General features: G+C 39.1%; 1 protein-coding gene across 1 annotated transcript in view; it reads left to right on the top strand.

Moving 5' to 3' along the window:
* LOC113113426 (NACHT, LRR and PYD domains-containing protein 12-like) overlaps positions 1-21,601 on the top strand; it is a 47,510-nt gene that overhangs the window by 204 nt on the left and 25,705 nt on the right. The window contains exons 2-8 of the mRNA XM_026279606.1: positions 8,428-8,509; positions 8,718-8,831; positions 9,237-9,350; positions 10,436-10,549; positions 10,844-10,957; positions 18,920-20,722; positions 21,136-21,309. Coding sequence (XP_026135391.1) covers positions 8,460-8,509; positions 8,718-8,831; positions 9,237-9,350; positions 10,436-10,549; positions 10,844-10,957; positions 18,920-20,722; positions 21,136-21,309 — 2,483 coding nt within the window. The 5' untranslated portion in view covers positions 8,428-8,459. The remainder of the gene's footprint in view (positions 1-8,427; positions 8,510-8,717; positions 8,832-9,236; positions 9,351-10,435; positions 10,550-10,843; positions 10,958-18,919; positions 20,723-21,135; positions 21,310-21,601) is intronic.

Raw genomic sequence — 21,601 nt, 5'->3', positions numbered from 1 at the left:
TTTACAGGTGACTTCCGCATTCATATATATATTTTTTTTTTCTGAACATCGTAGTAGTTCTTTGGTATGTGTTTGATATTTTTCATTGTGAGCAAATTAACGTAGTTTAATTGGTGATTGGTGTTGTCTCTGGTTTATTTTCTCATTCGTCCACACCCGACTAACATGTATTTGAGTGAACGCTGCGTCTTAATCCTGTTTCTGTCTGTTCAACTTTCACTTTTATGCCTGAGGGAGCATTTTTATATGTTCTACATTTTATATATTTAAATAACATATATTCAACATAAAAAAATACTTTCACTATATCTTCTTTTATGATAGTTTTTCAGTCAAATCGTTATCTATGTCAAGAAAATAAAGATATGATAATCTGTCCTGTGCCACTAAAGATCGGAGCCAAATCATCCTCATAACTGAAGGCCGTTCTCAATATCAAGTTCGCGAAGTCTGGACTTCCGTCCTTGCCAAGATCAAACTCTCGAGGACAGGAGGACGCGATCGCAGTCATTCTACAAATGGAACGGCAGCTTACTTGATAGCGTCACTCAGCATGCAATAGTCCTGCATGCGTTACTTTAACTTCTTTTTTATTTTCAATATATTAAATATATTAGTTTTAAAAAACTAATTATTTTCACTTTATATATACAAAGTAATTGAATATAATATTAAACAACTGACTCTTTTTTATTTTAAAAACTATTAAATATATTAACGTGCTTCAGTTAACATTACTACTGTGATTATATTTACATCGTTTAAAATAAAATAAAATATGTGGAAACAACTGCCTCTTTTCATTAAGAACAATCTAGCAGTAAACAATCTCAGCTACAATTTAAATGTTAGTTAGGAAACTTTTCCCTCAGGCAAAACAATTGCCCAAAACTCTTAGAAATGTGTTACATTTTGTGATAAAACAACAATTGTACTTTGTATTACTTAAAGTTGTGAGTTCTCCCCTCCGCCATTGATGCAAACCTGGTTCGAACTGAATTCTGGGTTTATGGCCCGTATCAAGTCACCTCTACCTCAGTAAAAGGGGCGGATCAAGAACACATCCGGGGATTTGAACTGGACTTGGCTAGATGTGAACTTTGAATTGGAACAATACTTTGGCAGTGACTGATGACGTTTCACAAGTCCATAAATCCACAAGAACAGACAAGTACAAGTACAGACATATTGAGAAACTGCTTGAGAAATATCTGATAAAGTTAAAGTTAGTTTGAAGGTTTTTTTTTTTTTTTTTGCCAATTAAACTCTTTGCGGCTGTTATGTTTTGAGCCCAAACTAACTCAGATAGACATAAATGTATGCCCTTTACTTGCACAAGTCTTAATCAGTAATAAAATGTTCAGGAAAAACATCCCTGTTATTGATAATATAAAAATATTCAGAATATTATTCCCTACGATGCACAAGACTAGGTTTTTTCAGATTATGTATTTAATGTTTTTATATATAGTACTGAATCCATATTTTTCGTGTGTTATTTACCCACTTAAAATTAATTAAACTGACACTGTTTGAGATAAAGGTATCAAACCAACTGTAAAATATTCAGAATATTATTCCATATAATGCACAATACTTGTTTTTTTTTTTTTAATTATGCCTATTATATGTTTTATATACTGTATCCAATTAAATCAAACTCTAACACCATGAGATAAAGGTATAAAAAATTATTATAATAAAATAAAATAATAAAAAAACTAAATATTATTCCCTATAATGCATGAGGCTAAGTTTTTTTAGATTATGTCTTTATTGTTTTTATATACAGTACTGAATCCATATTTTTTGTACCTTTTATAAACTGTACCCACTTAATTTAATTAAACTCTAACACCCTTTGAAATAAGGTTATAAAACAAACTGTAAAAATATCGAAATATAATTCTCTATAATGCACAAGGCTTGCTTTTAAAGATTATGCCTTTAATATTATTGTATTATTGTTCATTGCAAGAATATGACAAGTAGAGATGCAAAAGCCTTTAAATTCCATCTGAAATGTTCTTCTTTAACTTTAACTTTAACTTTAACCATTAATCACTTTAATGGCAATCAATGTTATTTTCTTTGTGAAATGGCTTTGTTATATTTATATATTATATAATCCATAATCTCAGGGGGAGAAAGGTACAATGTTTTCACTTTGGATGTACCCTAAAATAAAAAAAGCTGTATAAAAAAAATCACTACATAACATTAGGGGAGTTTCATAAATATAGAAAAAGCTTTAGAATTGTTATTGTTTTTATAATCGTCTTATTTTTGTGATGTCATGTTAGCCAGAGTTTCAAAAAATATTTTAAGACCAGTGTTACAAAAGGTAATATATGATGGTTTATTTATTTATTTATTTTTTTAACCTGTAAATAAAGCTTTGCTAGGATAATTAACAGCATAATAATTTAGATTATCAGTAAAATTATGGGATTTAAAAACCATTTGAAATATCATGAAGTTGTAAATTGAGGGCTTTATTTATTTTTACGTCTATTTTAAATTCAATCCTAAATGAAATAGAAAATCACCAATATAAAAATAATTGTTAAATATCTTAACTGACATGTTACAAAAGGAATACTTATCACAAACATTGAGTATTTCTGCTAACAGTGGCATTTATAGGATGACATACTTTTGTAAAGTTCTTATTTTACTTGATTATTAAAAAAAGGTATATGCTAATATCCAAATGCTATGCCAAGGCATACAAATAAGTTTAAGATATACTGATTCATATTGAGGATTGGATCTAACATTAAAGGAATTTCTTTAAAAAACTGTCATTAAAACTGCTTGTCAGAAAAAGAGAGACCAATTACAAAAAGTTGGAAAAACATATTTTGTAATAAAATTAGGTTAAGTATATAATTGCCCATTCTTGTCAGTACTTGTCCCATTCTTGTCAGGTTTGTTTCTCCAGCTTATATTTAAGTATATTTTATTAATTTTTGAGCATATATCATGTTTGGAGGGGATATTGTTCACATATTTGTAACACATTTAAACATAAGTCAGGCACTTTCCATATCCATATTAGTATATTTGTAACTATACCTGTCATGTACTTCCAATATTTACCTTCCATTTTTATTGTTGTAATTATATATATATATATATATATATATATATATATATATATATATATATATATATATATATAATTTATATTTGCAATATGTTGGTACTTTTTAAGTTCGGGTTGATTCCTTTATCTCAAACAGTGTCAGAGTTTAATTAAAGTGGATAAAGTATATAAAACCTATGAAAAATATGGATTTAGTTCTGTATATAAAAACAATAAAGGCATATTCTAAAAAACCAAGCCTTGTGCATCATAGGGAATAATATTCTGAATATTTTATAGTTGGTTTAATACCTTTATCTGAAATAGTGTTGTCGTTTAATGGATTTATATTATTGCATACATTACAAGTTGTAAAAGTATTATAAAACAAAATGGTAATTCCAGAAATGGAGCTATGTGCAATAACAGGGATGTTTTTCTGAACATTTTATTATTGTAACACAGTTAAACTGTTTCAATCATTTAAAGGGTTTTATTTTTTTTTTCACTCAGGCTGGATGCCTGAGGACTCACTGCCCAATTCCGGCCCGAATCAATCAATCAGTCAATCGGGCCAGATGCGACGGCTGTCAACGAGTCGTCACAGCCGCATCCGAGCATAGTGCGAGCAAGTGCATAGCGTGCCAGACGTGGCCCAAAATAATTTTTTATATCTACTTTACTGTTCACTAATCTTTCATTTAAAATTGATACACAGCCAAAATGTTAACTTTCATTGTAATTATGAATATATAAACATCTCATTAAGATACATGCACTATAAAAGTAAAGAACACACTTAAGTTGGCATGAGAAAAACTGATTTACAATTACACCAAATTACACCAAAAAACAAACAAAAACAAAACCAATTATACAGAAAATATATGATGTTTTATTAACAAGGTTCGTGTCTGTAGCCTAATCAACTCCAGTTGAGCACAATCAAGTTTTTCAACACTATAGTATAAATACAGACTTACCTCTATCCCTTTACAGTTTATCAGCATTCGGTTCGCACCTTTTGCCATTATATATCAGACTCAGATTCTCCCATTTAGATGACAAGATCTATAGAGGGGATCTCTGCCAGACACCGCTGCAGAGCTCCAGGCTTCATCGCGACCACTGCTCTGCTCAACCAGTTACACGCTCTCCACGACGCAGAGGCTTAACCTCGCTCTACAACCAGGCCTCAAGCTCTTGCGCTAGTGGCACAGGCCGTGTTGCAAATACATTTTTAGGTAAAGTCACTAAAAGGTAGGTTGTTTTTTTGCTGAAAGTTGTTAAACAACATTGTGACACAAAAGGATGTTGACTTACATTTTTAGCCACGTCGCAAATGGCATAGAATACAAATAAATTATTCAGATTTTCTTAATTTTTGCTCGCATTTTTTTCTGTATTTAAAATTACACTTCATTCAGACAAATGGATGAAAAAGATTGATTTGCGACAAAATGATTTCTACTATGTACCTAAATGAATAACATTATAATAACATAAATTATAGGCACAACTACTAACTACTAACTAACTACTAATGTTTATCATAAAGGAAACGATTATTGATCAAGTCTATAGCCAATGTGCGGCTTTGGTTAGTTTTTCAATACTTTCTACTTTGTGTGGTCAAGTGGAAATTTCATGTCTGTTTTAACATCTGATAAGTTTTAAAAGTTGCCATATATATATATATATATATATATATATATATATATATATATATATATATATATATATAATAACCACAGTCTATTCATATAGACGCATTTACACTGATAGCTGTCATACACACAGTAATCGCACAATGGTGTGCACTCACAGAGATGGTAATCATGCAGATAAAGCCACATTCCCCATAAAATACACACACATACATTGAAAATTAAAGAAATAATTGTATTTTGTGCAAAAAAGTGATCACTAAGTTATGCCCCCATTGGATGAACAGTGCGTCACAGAGTGCATCAAGAGAGAGGTCAGAGTGCGTCAGGAGAGAGCATCAGAATTCAAATAAACTATATTTCGCTTATCTTTGACTTTTTAATGGAAGGTCTTATGGGGGGGTAGCAGTTATGGCCTAATGGTTAGAGGGTTTGACTCCTAACCCTAAGGTTGTGGGTTCAAGTCTCGGGCCGGCAATACCACGACTGAGGTGCCCTTGAGCAAGAACCCCCAACAGCTCCCCGGGCGCCGCAGCATAAATGGCTGCCCACTGCTCCGGTTGTGTGTTCACGGTGTGTATGTGTTCACTGCTGTGTTTGTGCATTGTGAATGGGTTAAATGCAGAGCAAAATTTGGAGTATGGGTCACCATACTTGGTTGAATGTCACGTCACTTTATCCTGCCAGTGACACTGAATGCTACAAAACCATTCAGTGTTTTTTACTACAGTGATTTTTTTTTTTGGATCGTAGTTCATTCTATAATGGATACAAACAATACTGTCCCTGAATAAATGAGATGTAAACAAAAGAGTTTCCATCCATATTACAACCTTATTGCTTCGAATAAAAGTGCAGTATGAGATGTCGTTCAGTGGACCCTTACCTTTCTAACTAAACCAGGATTTACAGCTGTGGATATGTTTATGACTCGTTATTTCAACAAATCTGGTTAAGTACTGCTTTTTATTATGCATTCAAAGCTTTTTTTTATTTTATCAAGCTTTTAAAGCTATAAAATAACTAACCAGTTTCACTTTAAAAAAATGATAAAAGAAAAAAAATCCAACCAAACCCACATTGATCATCAGACTAATTAAAATATATGACTGCAGTACATTTTCATCATAAAAATAACTGAAACTAGCTTATGTATTTAGTTTAGGTTATTTGAAAACAACACTTAAATCTGGGCCGAAAATGCTTGCTGTCTGAAAATATAATTTTAAATAAAAATTGTAAAAAAAATTCTAAATATAAATTTGCTGTTGTTATAAATATTAGAGAAAATTAAAGTAATTTTAATATTGTTTTTTGATTGTTTTAAATTTTTAGATATTTTGTTTGTGACAAATTCAGACATTAAACGTGTAGTTAACATTATATGATACTGTAAACGTCTTAAGTCAAGTTTAAAATTTTTATACTAATTATTGCTATATTAATGTTACCATCTGACTGAACCAAGTCGAGTCATTGCCAGAAGTGGCCTGAACTCTACAGCCAGACTCAGGCCAGTGTTTTACAGCCACATCACAAACACGTGTTAGAGCGAGCTGTGGGCCACACTTGGCCCGCATAAAACTTGCTGATGCTGAGTCTGAGCAGGAATTTTCAGACTTTTGAGCAATTAGTTACTGTTTTGTCCACATTGTCAGGTTAATTATAAATCAAATGTGCTTTGTTTTATTGACCACAATATCATTGCTATATCTTTAAGAGGGGCACTTTTGTATAATTTTGAAAAAAGGCTGAGGGTTGAGCCACCATGCCTGTTTAGCCTACATTTTAGCTCAGTTCACCTTCTGTGAAGTGTGGACAGTAAATCCTGCCTTTATAGATTTGATTGGCTAAAACATTTTGACATTGACAAATGATTTTGAGCTGCTGTGGCTGACTCATGAACTTTATTGCCAGGTACGTTTACACATACAAGGAATTTGTTTTCATGACAGAAGCAGTGCAACAGAATGACAGTGACAGAACAAAAAGCACATAATAAAAGAATATACATTTTTAAAAAATATAAATACATAGGTAAGGAATGACAATATATAAATTGACAATTCTATGGCAGGTATATTACACAAAGCAGTTATGTATGTACAGGTATATTATGTGCAAAATTTAAGTGTACACTAAGTATGTGTGTATAAAAATATAAATAGTGTAATGTATTCCACAGTTATTATCAAGTGTTCATTAGATGGATTACTTGGGGGAAGAAACTGGTCCTGTGTCTGGTCGTTCTAGTGCTCAGTGCTCTGTAGCGTCGACCAGATGGCAACAGTTCAGAGAGGGAGTGTGCTGGATGTGAGGGGTCCAGAGTGATTTTGACAGCCTTTTTTCTCACTCTGGATAAGTACAGTTCTTGAATAGAAGGGAGAGTTGTACCGATGATTCTCTCAGCAGTCCGGACTACTCTCTGTAGTCTTCTGAGGTCAGATTTAGAAGCTGAGCTGAACCAGACAGTTACTGAAGTGCAGAGGATGGATTCAATGATGGTGGAGTAGAACTGTTTCAGCAGCTCCTGTGGCAGGTTAAACTTCCTCAGCTGGCGAAGGAAGTACAACCTCTGCTGGGCCTTTTTCACAATGGAGTCAATGTGAATGTCCCACTTCAGGTCCTGAGAGATGGTGGTGCCCAGGAACCTGAATGAATCCACTGCAGTCACAGTGCTGTTCATGATGGTTAGTGGAGAGCAAGGAGAGCAGAGAGCATTTTTTTACATTTTAAATTTACATTTAATCATTTATCTGACGCTTTTATCCAAAAGCGACTTACAAATGAGAACAATAGAAGCAATCAGATACAAGTGCCATGTCAAGTCTCATTTAGTCTAGTACAGAACGCATAGCCAGGTTTTTTCTTTTTTAGTAGTGGTTATATAATGGCATGTATACCATAAAGGGTGGAAGACTGACACCAGCAATTTTGTCCACAAAATGTTTCAGAAGGTTTTCACATAATATTAAAGATGGCACAGTACAATCTGAATCATGTGGGTTAACAAGATAATTAAATACATTAAAAAGAACCCGAGGCAGCTGGCTGTTACTGGCTACAAGATCAGATTTATTTTTAGTTTTAGCCGGGTAACCGGTAATAAAATGGGAAAACAGCGAAGATAGAGTCTTCTCGTGATTGTCTCAAGTTGAGAATCATTCGCGACTCGCGAGGATATGGGGTTCAAATTATTAATTTAGCCCAAAACAATAAGAAAATACAAATAAAATGAGAAAATGTGAATTTCTTACATTTTTATTGTAATGCAGTACAAACTTCCTAATTACGGGAAGAAGGAGGTGGGAACCGGCGGACAATCAAATAAGACTTTAATAATCTAAATAAACACAAAACAGCGCGACAGCAAACAAACAAAATCAAAACACAAAATAAATCCTGGCCTGGTCCTCTCTCGTCCTTCACTGTCGTCGCTCCTGTTTTATATCCTTCCATCTCCTCCGTGGGACTCGAGACCGGTGAGTCAAGCAGGTGTCGCTCATTTCCAATCACTCCACCGGCCTCGCTCCGTTCCCATGGCTCTCGGCCCCGCCCCACTCGCCACATTTATATTTTATTCATAGCTCAGAGAAAAGACTCCCCCTCCCACACCAGCACCCCCTAAACTCTGCCTATGGCTGAATTATTGTGTTTGTCATTTCCATTCAGAGTCAGTGCTGGAGATCAGATTCTGTTCCATCATGAATGACACACGGACATCCAGAGATGAAGATGTTTCTCCTGGATGCAGGTAATTATACTGTTTAAACACTGTATTAAATCACTTTAAATGATAGTAGATGGCAGACTCCATCATGTTTTTTGTGTCTATAAGTATTTATTTATTTATTTATTTATTTATTTTTAATGTCTCCTCATTAGGAGCTTAAGGAAAAATACTTCAAGACTTTAAAAGAAAATGATTATCATCATAAAGGATTGATTTTGTTTTCTTGCAGTTCATTTCAACAGATGAGATCAGAAGCAGAGCCCAGCTGTGTGTCTATGAGGAGTGACGTGTCTATGCATCGAAAAATAGAGTTTAAGAGTGGAGATACACAGACTGATCTCAGGTATAATTGTTACGTAAAAATATGATTATAGTATGGCATTTCATATCATCAGAAAAGTATATGTAGTATTTTTTTTTTTTTTTAATGTATGAGAAATGTATCTTTATTTGATTATTTAAAATTATTATAGTATGGCATTTCATATTATCAGAAAAGTGAAAAGTATATGTGGTATTTATTTTAATGTATGAAAAATGTATCTTTATTTGATTATTTAACATATATAATTTTGCTCACACACAGAGACACATTAGTGAAAGCACTCAGTTCACTTTCACATTTTTGTAATAATACTGTAAACAAAAATGCACTAAGTGCTTTTTAAAGTAATTGTTTAAAAAATATATTTATACTTTGTTAAATATAAGAATTCAAAGGATCCACTGTAATCTCTTTCTGTTATAGTTCATTTCAGCAGAAGAGTTTAGAACTAGAGCCCAGCTGTGTGTCTATGAGGGGTGACGCATCTGTGAACCAGACATTAAATTATAAGAGTGAAGATACAAAGACTGATCTCAGGTCTGATATTTCTGTAAAAGATTATTTGATTATGATATAAGGATGCAACAATTATAGATATTGTTGGTATGATTTTTTTTAAAAACAGAAATAACACGGTAACCAAATGATACAGGTCAAAATAATAATAAAGACCAACAACAGTCAGTTTTAAAAAATAACAATTGGAAATGGATCACAATTTGTTTTGTGTGCTTTCAGCGTGTGCATTCTTTCTATATCTATTTTTGGACCTAAGGAAATATGGTGAAAAAATATCTTATTGGTTTTTGACTTTAACATAAATAACACTATAACATGGATAATGTCAGACTCTGTCCCGCGTCTTGTGTGTGTTTTGCTCCTCATGTTGATTAATCCCTGGTGTGTTTCATCATCCCCTCGTCCTGTTAAGCTAAATAAAATAGCTTAGATACTGGATCGCTGCATTATATTCATCACTCGTCAGCAACTGTTTTTGAAGTAGCTTAATAACTTAATTGGCTGCAGAGAGAGAAGTGCAGACACAGGTCATTCATACACGCAACTGTCACCTCTCTGTCTCTCGCTCTCGATCGAATAATTAATTCAAGTTAATGTTATAATTAACTCTTTTAAATAAATGTGATCTTACCGCAATATTTCATCTCTGTCTGATTTGAAGCATGATAATGAGCCGTAGCTTTGCGTTGGGTGGTTCTTGCCTTCACATCATACATTAAAATTGTTTAATGAGTTACAACATTGCATTACCCCCAGTAAGATACTTTTGAATTGCAATGTCATGGCTTTCACAGAAACATGGCTACACAGCGACGTACCCAATAATGCTATTGAGCTAGCTACATGCTCCGGGCAGATAGGACAGCAGATGACTCTGGCAAGACAAGAGGCAGTGGATTTAAATTATACTGTATAAACACTGAATTAAATCACTTTAAATGATAGTAGATAGCAAACTCCATCATGTTTTTTGTGTCTGTAAGTATTTTTTTTTTTTATGTCTCCTCAGTAGGATAGGAGATTTTTTTATAAAAAAAAAAAAAAAACATCAAGACCTTAAAAGAAAATTATCATCATAAAGGATTGATTTTGTTTTCTTGCAGTTCATTTCAACAGATGAGATCAGAAGCAGAGCCCAGCTGTGTGTCTATGAGGAGTGACGTGTCTATGCATCGAAAAATAGAGTTTAAGAGTGGAGATACACAGACTGATCTCAGGTATAATTGTTACGTAAAAATATGATTATAGTATGGCATTTCATATTATCAGAAAAGTATACGTAGTATTTTTTTTAATGTATGAGAAATGTATCTTTATTTGATTAACATACATAATTTTGCTCACACAGAGAGACAGATTAGTGAAAGCACTCAGTTCACTTTAACATTTTTGTAATAATAGTGTAAACAAAAAAATATGAAGTGCTTTTTAAACTGAATGTTTAAAAATATATTTATACTTTGTTAAATATTAGAATTCAAAGGATTCACTGTAATCTCTTTCTGTTATAGTTCATTTCAGCAGAAGAGTTTAGAACTAGAGCCCAGCTGTGTGTCTATGAGGGGTGACGCATCTGTGAACCAGACATTAAATTATAAGAGTGAAGATACAAAGACTGATCTCAGGTCTGATATTTCTGTACAAGATTATTTGATTATGATATAAGGATGCAACGATTATAGATATTGTTTGTATGATTATAGTCTGAGGAATAATCAAGGTTTCATGGTTTTCACGCTTATTATGCATTCATTAATTTCACAACACTATGTATAAAATCACAAAATCACTTTTTAAATTTTAAAGTGTTATTTATTGTTGTTTTTTTAAAACAGAAATAACACAGTATCCAAATGATACAGGTCAAAATAATAATAAAGAACAACAACAGTCAGTCCAAACAAATGGAAATAGATCACAAAATTATTTCGTATTTTCAACTTGTGCATTTCTTTTTGGACCTCAGGAAATATAGTGACAAAATATCTTACTGGTTTTTGACTTAAAAATAAATAACACTATAACATGGATAATATCAGACTCTGTCCCACGTCTTGTGTGTATTTTGCTCCTCATGTTGATTGATCCCCAACGCATGTGGCTGGGCATCCAGGCCATCAGTGTGACGGCTTGTAAAAGAGGAGGAAGCAATTGCAGGCAATCAGAAGAAGTTTATTGATATCAGAGTCCAGAATGCAGGCAATGGAAAAGAAGCTCTATGGTGGCGTGAGAAGAGCTGGATGGTGAAGTCGATGGTGAAGGTGAAGACGGTCAATGGATGAAACCAGGAACAGACCGGAACACTGACACGAAGACGACAACACGAACACAATCCAGCACACGAACACGGGAGACGGTAATCCAACTAGGAAGCGGAGACATGAATGAGGATCTGACAACAGACAGAGAGATGAGTGAGTATATGTAGCTGATTGGAGATGAGGATCAGCTGGAGCGAGACAATCAACGCACAGGTGACAACAATAACCCAAACGAGCACATGGAGACTAAGGGAGTACAAATACAAACACAAAACATGACACGGAGGAAACAATGGATTTCCTACCGTGACAGTACCCCCTCCCCTAGGACGTCACCTGACGTTCTCAGCCTGCTTTACCTGTAGATTGTAATCATCAATAAGGCGGTGATCCAGTATGTCCCGAGCAGGAACCCACCTTCTCTCCTCCGGACCGTAACCTTCCCAATCCACCAAGTACTGAAATCCGCGTCCCCTCCGTCTAGAGTCCAGAATACGATTAACCAAATATGTGGTTTCCCTATTAACGATACGAGGCGGGGGGGGGACCGGGGCAGGCGGGTTAAGACGGGAAAAAATCACCGGTTTAATTTTGGACACATGGAACACGGGATGAACCCTCCTGTACACCGGAGGAAGGCTAAGACGCACTGTTACCGGATTAATGATTTTGGTAACAAAAAACGGGCCAATAAATTTAGGAGCAAGCTTATTCGAAACGGAACGCATAGGAATATTCTGGGTTGAAAGCCACACTCTTTGACCGACGACGTAACGGGGAGGCTTCGACCGGTGGCGATCGGCCTTAGCCTTGGTGCGCGACCTAGCCTGGAGCAGAGCTCTGCGAGCTCTGGTCCAGGTGCGGTGACACCTCTGGACTAGTGCGTGTGCGGAGGGGACCGAAACCTCGGATTCCGCACTGACAAAATTAGGTGGTTGGTACCCTAAACTACACTTAAATGGAGACATGCCCGTAGATGACACTGGCAAAGAATTGTGTGTGTACTCCACAATTGAGAGTTGCTGACACCAGGATGAAGGATTATTGGAAGCCAAACATCGCAAAACCCTTTCGACATCCTGATTGGCTCACTCGGTTTGACCATTGCTCTGGGGATGGAACCCGGAAGAAAGACTAACAGTCGCTCCTAACAATTTACAAAACTCTCGCCAAAATTTGGACACAAATTGGGGACCCCTGTCAGAAACCACGTCTGTCGGAAGGCCATGTATACGGAAGACGTGGTCAATGACAGCTACCGCTGTTTCCTTGGCTGATGGTAATTTGGGCAAGGGAATAAAATGAGTCGCCTTCGAGAACCGGTCCACTACGGTTAAAATCACCGTATTGCCCTTAGAGGGCGGGAGGGCGGTAATGAAATCTAGCGAAATGTGGGACCAGTGTCTCGAAGGGACAGATAGCGGTAAGAGTAAACCATCTGGAGGTCGATTGGAAGTCTTACCAATAGCGCAAATTGAACAAGCCAAGACGAAGTCGTGGACGTCACGAGCCATACCAGGCCACCAAAATCGTTGCTTGACTAGAAACCTAGTTCTACTAACCCCTGGGTGACAAGCAACACTGGAACAATGACCCCACTGGAGAACGTCTGACCGTAACCCCTCCGGCACAAACAATCGGTTCGGTGGGCAACGAGCCGGGGGCGTTACCCCTTCTAAGGCAGTCAACACCTTCGATTCGACCTCCCATCTGAGCGCGGAGATAATGATGGTCCCCGGTAAAATGGGCTCGGGAGTAGCAGTACGATCGGAACGCTCAAAAAGACGGGATAAAGCATCGGGTTTGATGTTTTTGGAACCCGGCCGGTAAGAAAGTGTAAAATCGAAACGACCGAAAAACAATGCCCACCGAGCCTGCCTGGAGTTAAGTCTTTTGGCGGTTCTAATGTATTCGAGATTCTTATGGTCCGTCCATACAATGAAAGGTACACCCGACCCTTCAAGCCAGTGACGCCATTCTTCCAGTGCAAGTTTGACTGCCAACAACTCTCGATTGCCAATGTCATAATTAACTTCCGCAGGAGATAAACGGTGAGAATAATACGCGCAAGGATGCACCTTTCCGTCTGAGGATGCGCGTTGGGACAACACTGCTCCTACCCCCACCTCTGACGCGTCGACCTCCACTATGAATTGACGTGAGCGATCAGGAGTGACGAGAATGGGAGCTGAAACAAAGCAGCTTCTCAGTTTGGCAAACGCAGCCTCGGCTGCGTCTGACCACCTGAACGTCAAACTAGGGGAGGTCAAGGCGGTCAGAGGAGCGGCTAGTTGGCTGAAATTGCGAATGAAACGCCGGTAAAATTTGGCGAACCCCAGAAATCTCTGCAGGGCCTTGCGAGACTCTGGGGATGGCCAATTTACCACAGCCTTAACTTTCTCAGGATCCATGCGAACACCCTCAGTCGAAATGATGTGTCCTAGAAAAGAAACAGACTGTGCATGAAAAACGCATTTCTCTGCCTTGACAAACAATCCATTCTCTAGCAACCGCAGAAGCACTCGTCGTACGTGTTGCATGTGTTCCTGGAGAGATGAAGAAAAAATCAATATGTCATCCAGGTAAACATATATGAACAGATCGACCATGTCTCGCAACACGTCATTAACGAGTGCTTGGAAGACTGCCGGCGAGTTCGTTAGCCCGAAAGGCATCATGCAGTACTCAAAATGGCCTCTAGGGGTGTTAAAGGCAGTCTTCCACTCATCCCCCTCCCTGATGCGGACCAAATGATAAGCATTACGTAAGTCCAATTTAGTGAAAACGGACGCTCCCTGCAACCTCTCAAAAGCTGAAGACATAAGCGGCAAAGGATAGGTATTCTTTACCGTTATGTTGTTCAGCCCTCGGTAGTCAATGCAAGGTCGCAAGGATCCGTCCTTCTTTCCCACAAAAAAGAACCCCGCCCCCGCTGGAGAAGAAGAAGGGCGGATAAACCCGTTGCTAGAGAACTGGATATATATTTCTCCATGGCCGCCGTCTCTGGAATAGACAAAGAATATAACTTGCCCTTAGGCGGAGAAGTACCTGGCAATAACTCTATCGCACAGTCATAGGGACGATGAGGAGGAAGAGAATCAGCACGAGACTTACTGAACACCTCCTTCAGGTCGTGGTACTCCGCGGGCACGTTAGCCAAATCCACTGCTTCCCCCTGAAACACAGACTCAGAAACATTAACACCAGCAGACAAAAGACAAGACAAATGACACTCCTCGCTCCAGCTAACCACAGATCCGAGGCGCCAATCGATCCTGGGGTTGTGTTTCTGGAGCCAGGTGTGGCCGAGAACAATGGGAGATTGAGGTGAGTCCATGATGAAGAATGAAATCTCCTCCGTATGGTTGCCAGATGTGATGAGAGAAACAGGTAAAGTGGTCTGTGTGATGACTGGCAGTCTGTGTCCGTTGAGTGCAAAAGGTGCAATGGGGTGTTTGAGGGAGGTGAGAGGAATGTTGAGCTTACTAGCAAACTTAAAGTCCATGAAACTACCCTCGGCCCCAGAATCCAACAAAGCGTGATGATCGAGTGCGTGGGTGGACTACCGTAGACTCACCGGAAGGAGTGTCGATCTGTTCATCCCACCCGATAGTAGCCTCCGTTTTACTATCGGGCTTGGTCTTTTACCGGACAGCGCTGGATGTGATGTTCTTGGCTGCCGCAGTATAAACACAGTCCCAGGGATCTCCGCCTGATCCTCTCCTCCCGGGAGAGCCGAGCTCGCCCCACCTGCATGGGTTCAAGATCTCCAGGTGGGCTGACCGCAACCTCTGAGCGTTGACGCTGAGCCTCCGGTCTGGTCGCGAGAACTGCTCTCCCCCTCCGTCTGGCGGCTTGGTCGAGTCGGTTGTCTACTCTGATGGTGAGGTCAATCAGGCCATTGAGAGAAGTGGGGAGCTCAACGGCGCAGATCTCCTGTTGGATGCGGTCAGCCAACCCATGCAGGAAGTGATCCCACTGCGCCTCTTCGTTCCACTTACACTCCGCCGCCAGGGTGCGGAACTCAATAGAATAATCGGATACGGACCTGTCTTCCTGACATAGGTCCGTGAGAAGTCTAGCCGCCTCCCTCCCGGGCGACGGAGCGGTCGAAGACCCGTCTCATCTCCTCCGAAAGGGCGTGGAACGAGGCACAGCAGCTGTCTTGGTTCTCCCACACCGCCGTCCCCCAGAGGGCAGCCCTCCCCGTCAGTAGTGACAAAACGAATGCCACCTTCATTTCCTCGGTGTAGAACGTGCGGGGCTGCAGGGCGAAGTGCAGACAACAATGAGACAGAAATGATCGACAAAACTCTGGCTCACCCGCATATTTCTCAGGGATGGGGAGGCGTGGTTCGGACCGGGAAATCCCCCCGGAGACGATCGGCGGTGTGGATGGCGTGGGAGGCGCAGCGGGTGGCGGTTGTTGTTGATGTTGAGCCTGGAGAGCGAGCTCGGACACCTTCGTCACCATTGCTTGGAAAGCTCGACCCATCTCATCTATCGCCTTGTCTTGGCGATCCATACGACCAACGGCTCTCTGCAGAAATTCCTCCAGATGAGATGGGGAGCGATCGCCTGCTGCTTCCATGATGGTCAGATCCTACTGTGACGGCTTGTAAAAGAGGAGGAAGCAATTGCAGGCAATCAGAAGAAGTTTATTGATATCAGAGTCCAGAATGTAGGCAATGGAAAAGAAGGTCTACGGTGGCGTGAGAAGAGCTGGATGGTGAAGTCGATGGTGAAGGTGAAGACGGTCAATGGATGAAACCAGGAACAGACCGGAACACTGACACGAAGACGACAACACGAACACAATCCAGCACACGAACACGGGAGACGGTAATCCAACTAGGAAGCGGATACATGAATGAGGATCTGACAACAGAAGTCGTGGCCTAATGGTTAGAGGGTTGGACTCCCAATCGAAGGGTTGTGAGTTCGAGTCTCGGGCCGGATGGAATTGTGGGTGGGGGAAGTGCATGAACAGCTCTCTCTCCACCTTCAATACCATGACTTAGGTGCCCTTGAGCAAGGCATCGAACCCCCAACTGCTCCCCGGGCGCCGCAGCATAAATGGCTGCCCACTGCTCCGGGTGTGTGTTCACAGTGTGTGTGTTCACTGCTCTGTGTGTGTGCATTTCGGATGGGTTAAATGCAGAGCACAAATTCTGAGTATGGGTCACCATACTTGGCTGAATGTCACTTCAGTTTTTCACTTCACTTTTGTTATGAAGTGCTTTGAGCGACTGGTCCTAGCACACCTCAAGAACTGCCTCCAACTCACACTGGACCCCCCTCAATTTGCCTACCGTAGCAATAGGAGCACAGAGGATGCAGTATGCACAGTGCTGCACTCTGTACTCTACTCACACACTTGGACAATAACAACAAATATGTACAGAAGTTGTTTGTTGACTTCGGTTCAGCATTTAACACTATCATTCCCTCCAAGCTGACCACAAAACTTGGAGACCTGGACATTAAAACTTCCCTCTGCAACTGGATTATGGACTCTCTGACCAACAGACCTATGCATGTAAACTCAGGCCAAACCTGCTCCACCACCATCACACTGGGCTGTGTGCTGAGCCCATTCCTCTACACCCTCTATATATGGCGTAATTTCCCTGTCAAATGTAGAGAGCGCATAATTTTAGCGCGAAAGTACATTAATATAATGCGCGAGCATGAATCTCTCTGCTCGCGCGTGGAATATAATGTGCGGAGCGTAAATCTATCTGCTCGTGCGTGGGAACTGGACGTGCACTCTCAGATACATGTTGCTTTTGTAAGAATTTTCTCTGGGCTCGCTCAGAAATGTATGTGCTTAGACTGCGTCCCGTGTGTTCGCGCAGGGCCAAGTACACTTCTCTTTCTCTTCGATTTCTTTCTCTTTGCTCTTGGCATAAATGCTGTCAAAACTGCAACAAACAATCAGAAATAGGCTTCAACGACTGACCATTAAACGCGACATCGTACATGGAATCTTATTGGTTGATACTGAACCGCACATGGAACACAATGAATAAGTTCACTGAAGTTCGAACAAGACGATACATTTGACATATTTAACACCAAAACAAATCAAACTGGTTACCTGAAATCGTCGATTCGGCAGATCCATCTTGGCCCGTCTTGATTGAACGTCAGTGAATTTATGCCATGTTATGATTGATGATCAGCTGACTTTTTTTTTACATCTGTATTTAATTTCTGTAATTACATTTATGATTACACTGTTGACCCATACTTTACACCTTAACCCACCCTTAAACTTACCCATACCTCCAACCCTCTCCCTAACCTTACCCCATCCCACCTCAATCACAGCAAAAGTGTTTTACAATACAATATGAACACAATAAGTACATTGTACTTATTTTTCTATGTAAGTACATAGTAGTTAAGGCCACCTAATATAAAGTGGGACCAGATTAATTTTTAAATGAGCCAAAAAGAATACATGTCACACCTCTGTTTATCAATTTGCACTGGCTTCCAATAGCTGCTCGCATAAAATTCAAGGCATTGATGTTTGCCTACAAAAGTACCACTGGCTCTGCACCCATTTACCTAAATGTGTTACTTCAGACTTATGTGCCCTCTAGAAGCTTGTGTTCTGCAAGTGAACGTCGCTTGATTGTGCCATCCCAAAGAAGCACAAAGTCACTTTTACTGACTTTTAAATTAAATGTTCCCTCCTGGTGGAATGACCTCCCCAACTCAATCCGAGCAGCTGAGTCCTTAGCCATCTTCAAGAATCGGCTTAAAACACATCTCTTCCATCTTTATTTGACCCTCTTACACTCACTATTCTAATTTTATTCTTTTTAAAAAAAATTCAAACTACCTTTCTTATCTTTTTTAATTCTATTTTCTTTTAATTTATGAAATAACAATAAAGTTGAATCCAATCAAATTTTCCCTAAAGTATTAATTCACCTAGAAGTAATATATTTAAGTGTGGCTCTTGTCATTTTTGGTGTACCCAAAGTGCTCCCACACTATCGCATTTCTTTGGTGGAAATAAAGCTTCGCTCTGTCATATTTAATCTAGTGTGTGTTGTAGCCTTTGTGTCTCTGATAAGCATGGCACTGCTTATGTGGTGCACATCTGTTTTCGTTTTGTGCAAGTTGCAACAGTTCTGTGTCGTGCAACCAAAACACTCAGTGTAACGAAGCCTTTACGATTATTTAACTGTGAGGGTTTAGCGGGGTTAATAGTCAAATCAGTTAATTAATGCATCCCAATTATGATACAGAATAGATAAAATCCATTGTGCTCATTAACTAATGTAATAACGTGATATTTTAATTTTACAGGCATGAAGTCCTCAAGACATTTAGATCAAATCTGTTGAAGAAGTTTGAGTGTCTTTATGAGGGAACAGCGACGCAGAGAAACTCAACACTCCTGAACGATATCTACACAGAGCTCTACATCACAGAGAGTGATAGTGGACAGATCAGTAATGAGCATGAGGTGAGACAGATTGAGACACAATCCAGGAGAGCAGCAACAGAGGACACAGCCATCAAATGCAGTGACATCTTTAGACCTCTACCTGGACAAGACAAAGCCATCAGAACTGTGCTGACAAAGGGAGTCGCTGGCATTGGAAAAACAGTTTCTGTGCAGAAGTTGATCCTGGACTGGGCTGAAGGGAAAGAGAATCAGGACATCCAGCTCATATTTCCACTTCCTTTCAGAGAAATCAACTTTATGAAGGAAAAAACACTCAGCTTTTCAGATTTTTTGCATTTTTTTTCCCCTGAAACTAAAGAATTACATATATCCAGTGATGAATATAAAGTGTTGTTCATCTTTGATGGTCTGGATGAGTGTCGTCTTTCACTGAACTTTAAAAGCAAAGTGAAACTGTGTAATATATCTGAATCAGCCTCAGTGGACGTGCTGCTGATGAACCTCATTGAGGGGAATCTGCTTCCCTCTGCTCTCATCTGGATCACCTCCAGACCAGCAGCAGCTGATCTCATCCCCTCTGAGTGTGTCCATCGAGTGACAGAGGTACGAGGCTTCAATGAGCCACAGAAGGAGGAATACTTCAGGAAGAGAATCAGTGATCAGAGTCTGGCCGACAGGATCATCTCACACCTGAAGTCATCAAGGAGCCTTTACATCATGTGCCACATCCCAGTGTACTGCTGGATCTCTGCCGCTGTTCTGGAGAAGATGTTGAGTGAAGCAGAAAGTGAAGAGATTCCCAAGACTCTCACTCAGATGTACACACACTTCCTGATCCTTCAGACCGACATCAAACATGAGAAGGACTATGAGAAGAAAGTGACAGATGAAGATATGATCCTCAAACTTGGGAAACTGGCTTTTCAGCAGCTTGTGGAAGGCAACCTGATCTTCTACGAGGAAGACCTGAGAGAATGTGGAATTGATGTGACAGAAGCATCAGTGTACTCAGGATTGTGCACTCAGATCTTCAGAGAGGAGTTGGGCTATCAGGGGAAAGTCTTCTGCTTTGTTCATCTGAGCATTCAGGAACATCTAGCAGCTCTATATGTGCACCTCTCCTGGACAAACCACAACATAAATGTGTTTGACCAAATCACCAAACAGAGTCTACAGTCTAAAGTTAAGGACACGTTTCAATTCAATTCATCAGAAGATGTTTCATTATCTGACCTGCATCAGAGTGTTGTGGATGAGGCTCTACAGAGTAAAAACGGACATCTGGATCTTTTCCTGCGGTTCCTTCTTGGTTTGTCAGTGGAGTCTCATCAGATTCTCCTACAAGGACTAATGAAACAGACGAAAAGTAGATCTGACAACGAGAAAACAGTTGAGTACATCAAGAAGTTGATCAGGGCCACTTATTCTCCAGAGAAATCCATCAATCTGTTCCACTGTCTGAATGAACTTGGTGATTATTCACTAGTGGAGGAAATACAACAGTATCTGAAATCTGGAACAATTAAGGAAGACAAACTCTCTTCATCTCAGTGGTCAGCTGTAGTTTTTGTGTTGTTGACATCAGAGAAGAAGCTTGATGAGTTTAATATTCATAATTTTTTTGGAGAAAGCAATAAAGCTGAGAAACTTAACATTCTTCAGAAGCTGCTGCCTGTGATTAAAGAATACAGATCAGTTCAGTAAGTATCACTGAGAATAACTGAGTTTTGGGATAATTGTATTGACTAGGTTTTAAAACAGGCTGGTGTAACACTGTCTGGGCCTGGTGCTTTCTTTCTCTTCTGTTTCCGGAAGACCTTATATATTAATAAAATTATTCAGGCTTATCATTAATGAAAACTGTTTTAGTTAAAAGGAAATTTAAATACTTGTAATTTTTAAATCACTGATATTTTGCAACAAAGTAACATTATTAATAGTTCTTATATGAGAATCATGTTTGGTGATCTATGACATTTTAGATATCAGTCCAATGATCCATCAAACATTGATTTGTGCTTTAAGTTGTTACTTTCTCTTTAATAATGGATTCACTGCTAAACTGATCTGATTTGAACTAAGATAGTGAAGAATGTGTCATTGTTTTCTACAGGTTGAGGAATTGTGGCATCACAGATGAAGGATGTGCTGCTCTGACTTCAGCTCTGAGATCAAACCCCTCAAACCTAAGACAATTGAATCTGTCTTGGAATAAACTAGGAAATTCTGGAGTCACGCTGCTGTCTGCTAGACTGGAGGATCCTCACTGTAAACTGGAGAAACTGCGGTAAGTTCATATTTGTCTCTCAGACATGAAACACAATGTAAAGTATGCTTGAAGTGTTGAGTCTCTTTCTGCTGTTGTGAGATCAGCTGATTGAACTGTAAATGCTTGAACACATGAGCTGCTCCTCAGTAACATGTTACTGCACCCAACTCAATTACAATGATTGACTTGAGCTCAACACGGTGACTCTTTTTAAAACATTGTTTTCATTGTGTAAAATCACAAACACATCATTAGGGTTGGGTACCGAAACCCGGTGCTAATACAGCACCGGTACTTATGGAACCAGTAT

The sequence above is a fragment of the Carassius auratus genome, chromosome 14, assembly GCF_003368295.1.
Source record: "Carassius auratus strain Wakin chromosome 14, ASM336829v1, whole genome shotgun sequence".
NCBI classification, from domain to species: Eukaryota; Metazoa; Chordata; class Actinopteri; order Cypriniformes; family Cyprinidae; genus Carassius; species Carassius auratus.
The sequence above is the reverse complement of the archived record's forward strand: the minus strand, read 5'-3'. Positions and strand labels throughout refer to the sequence as shown.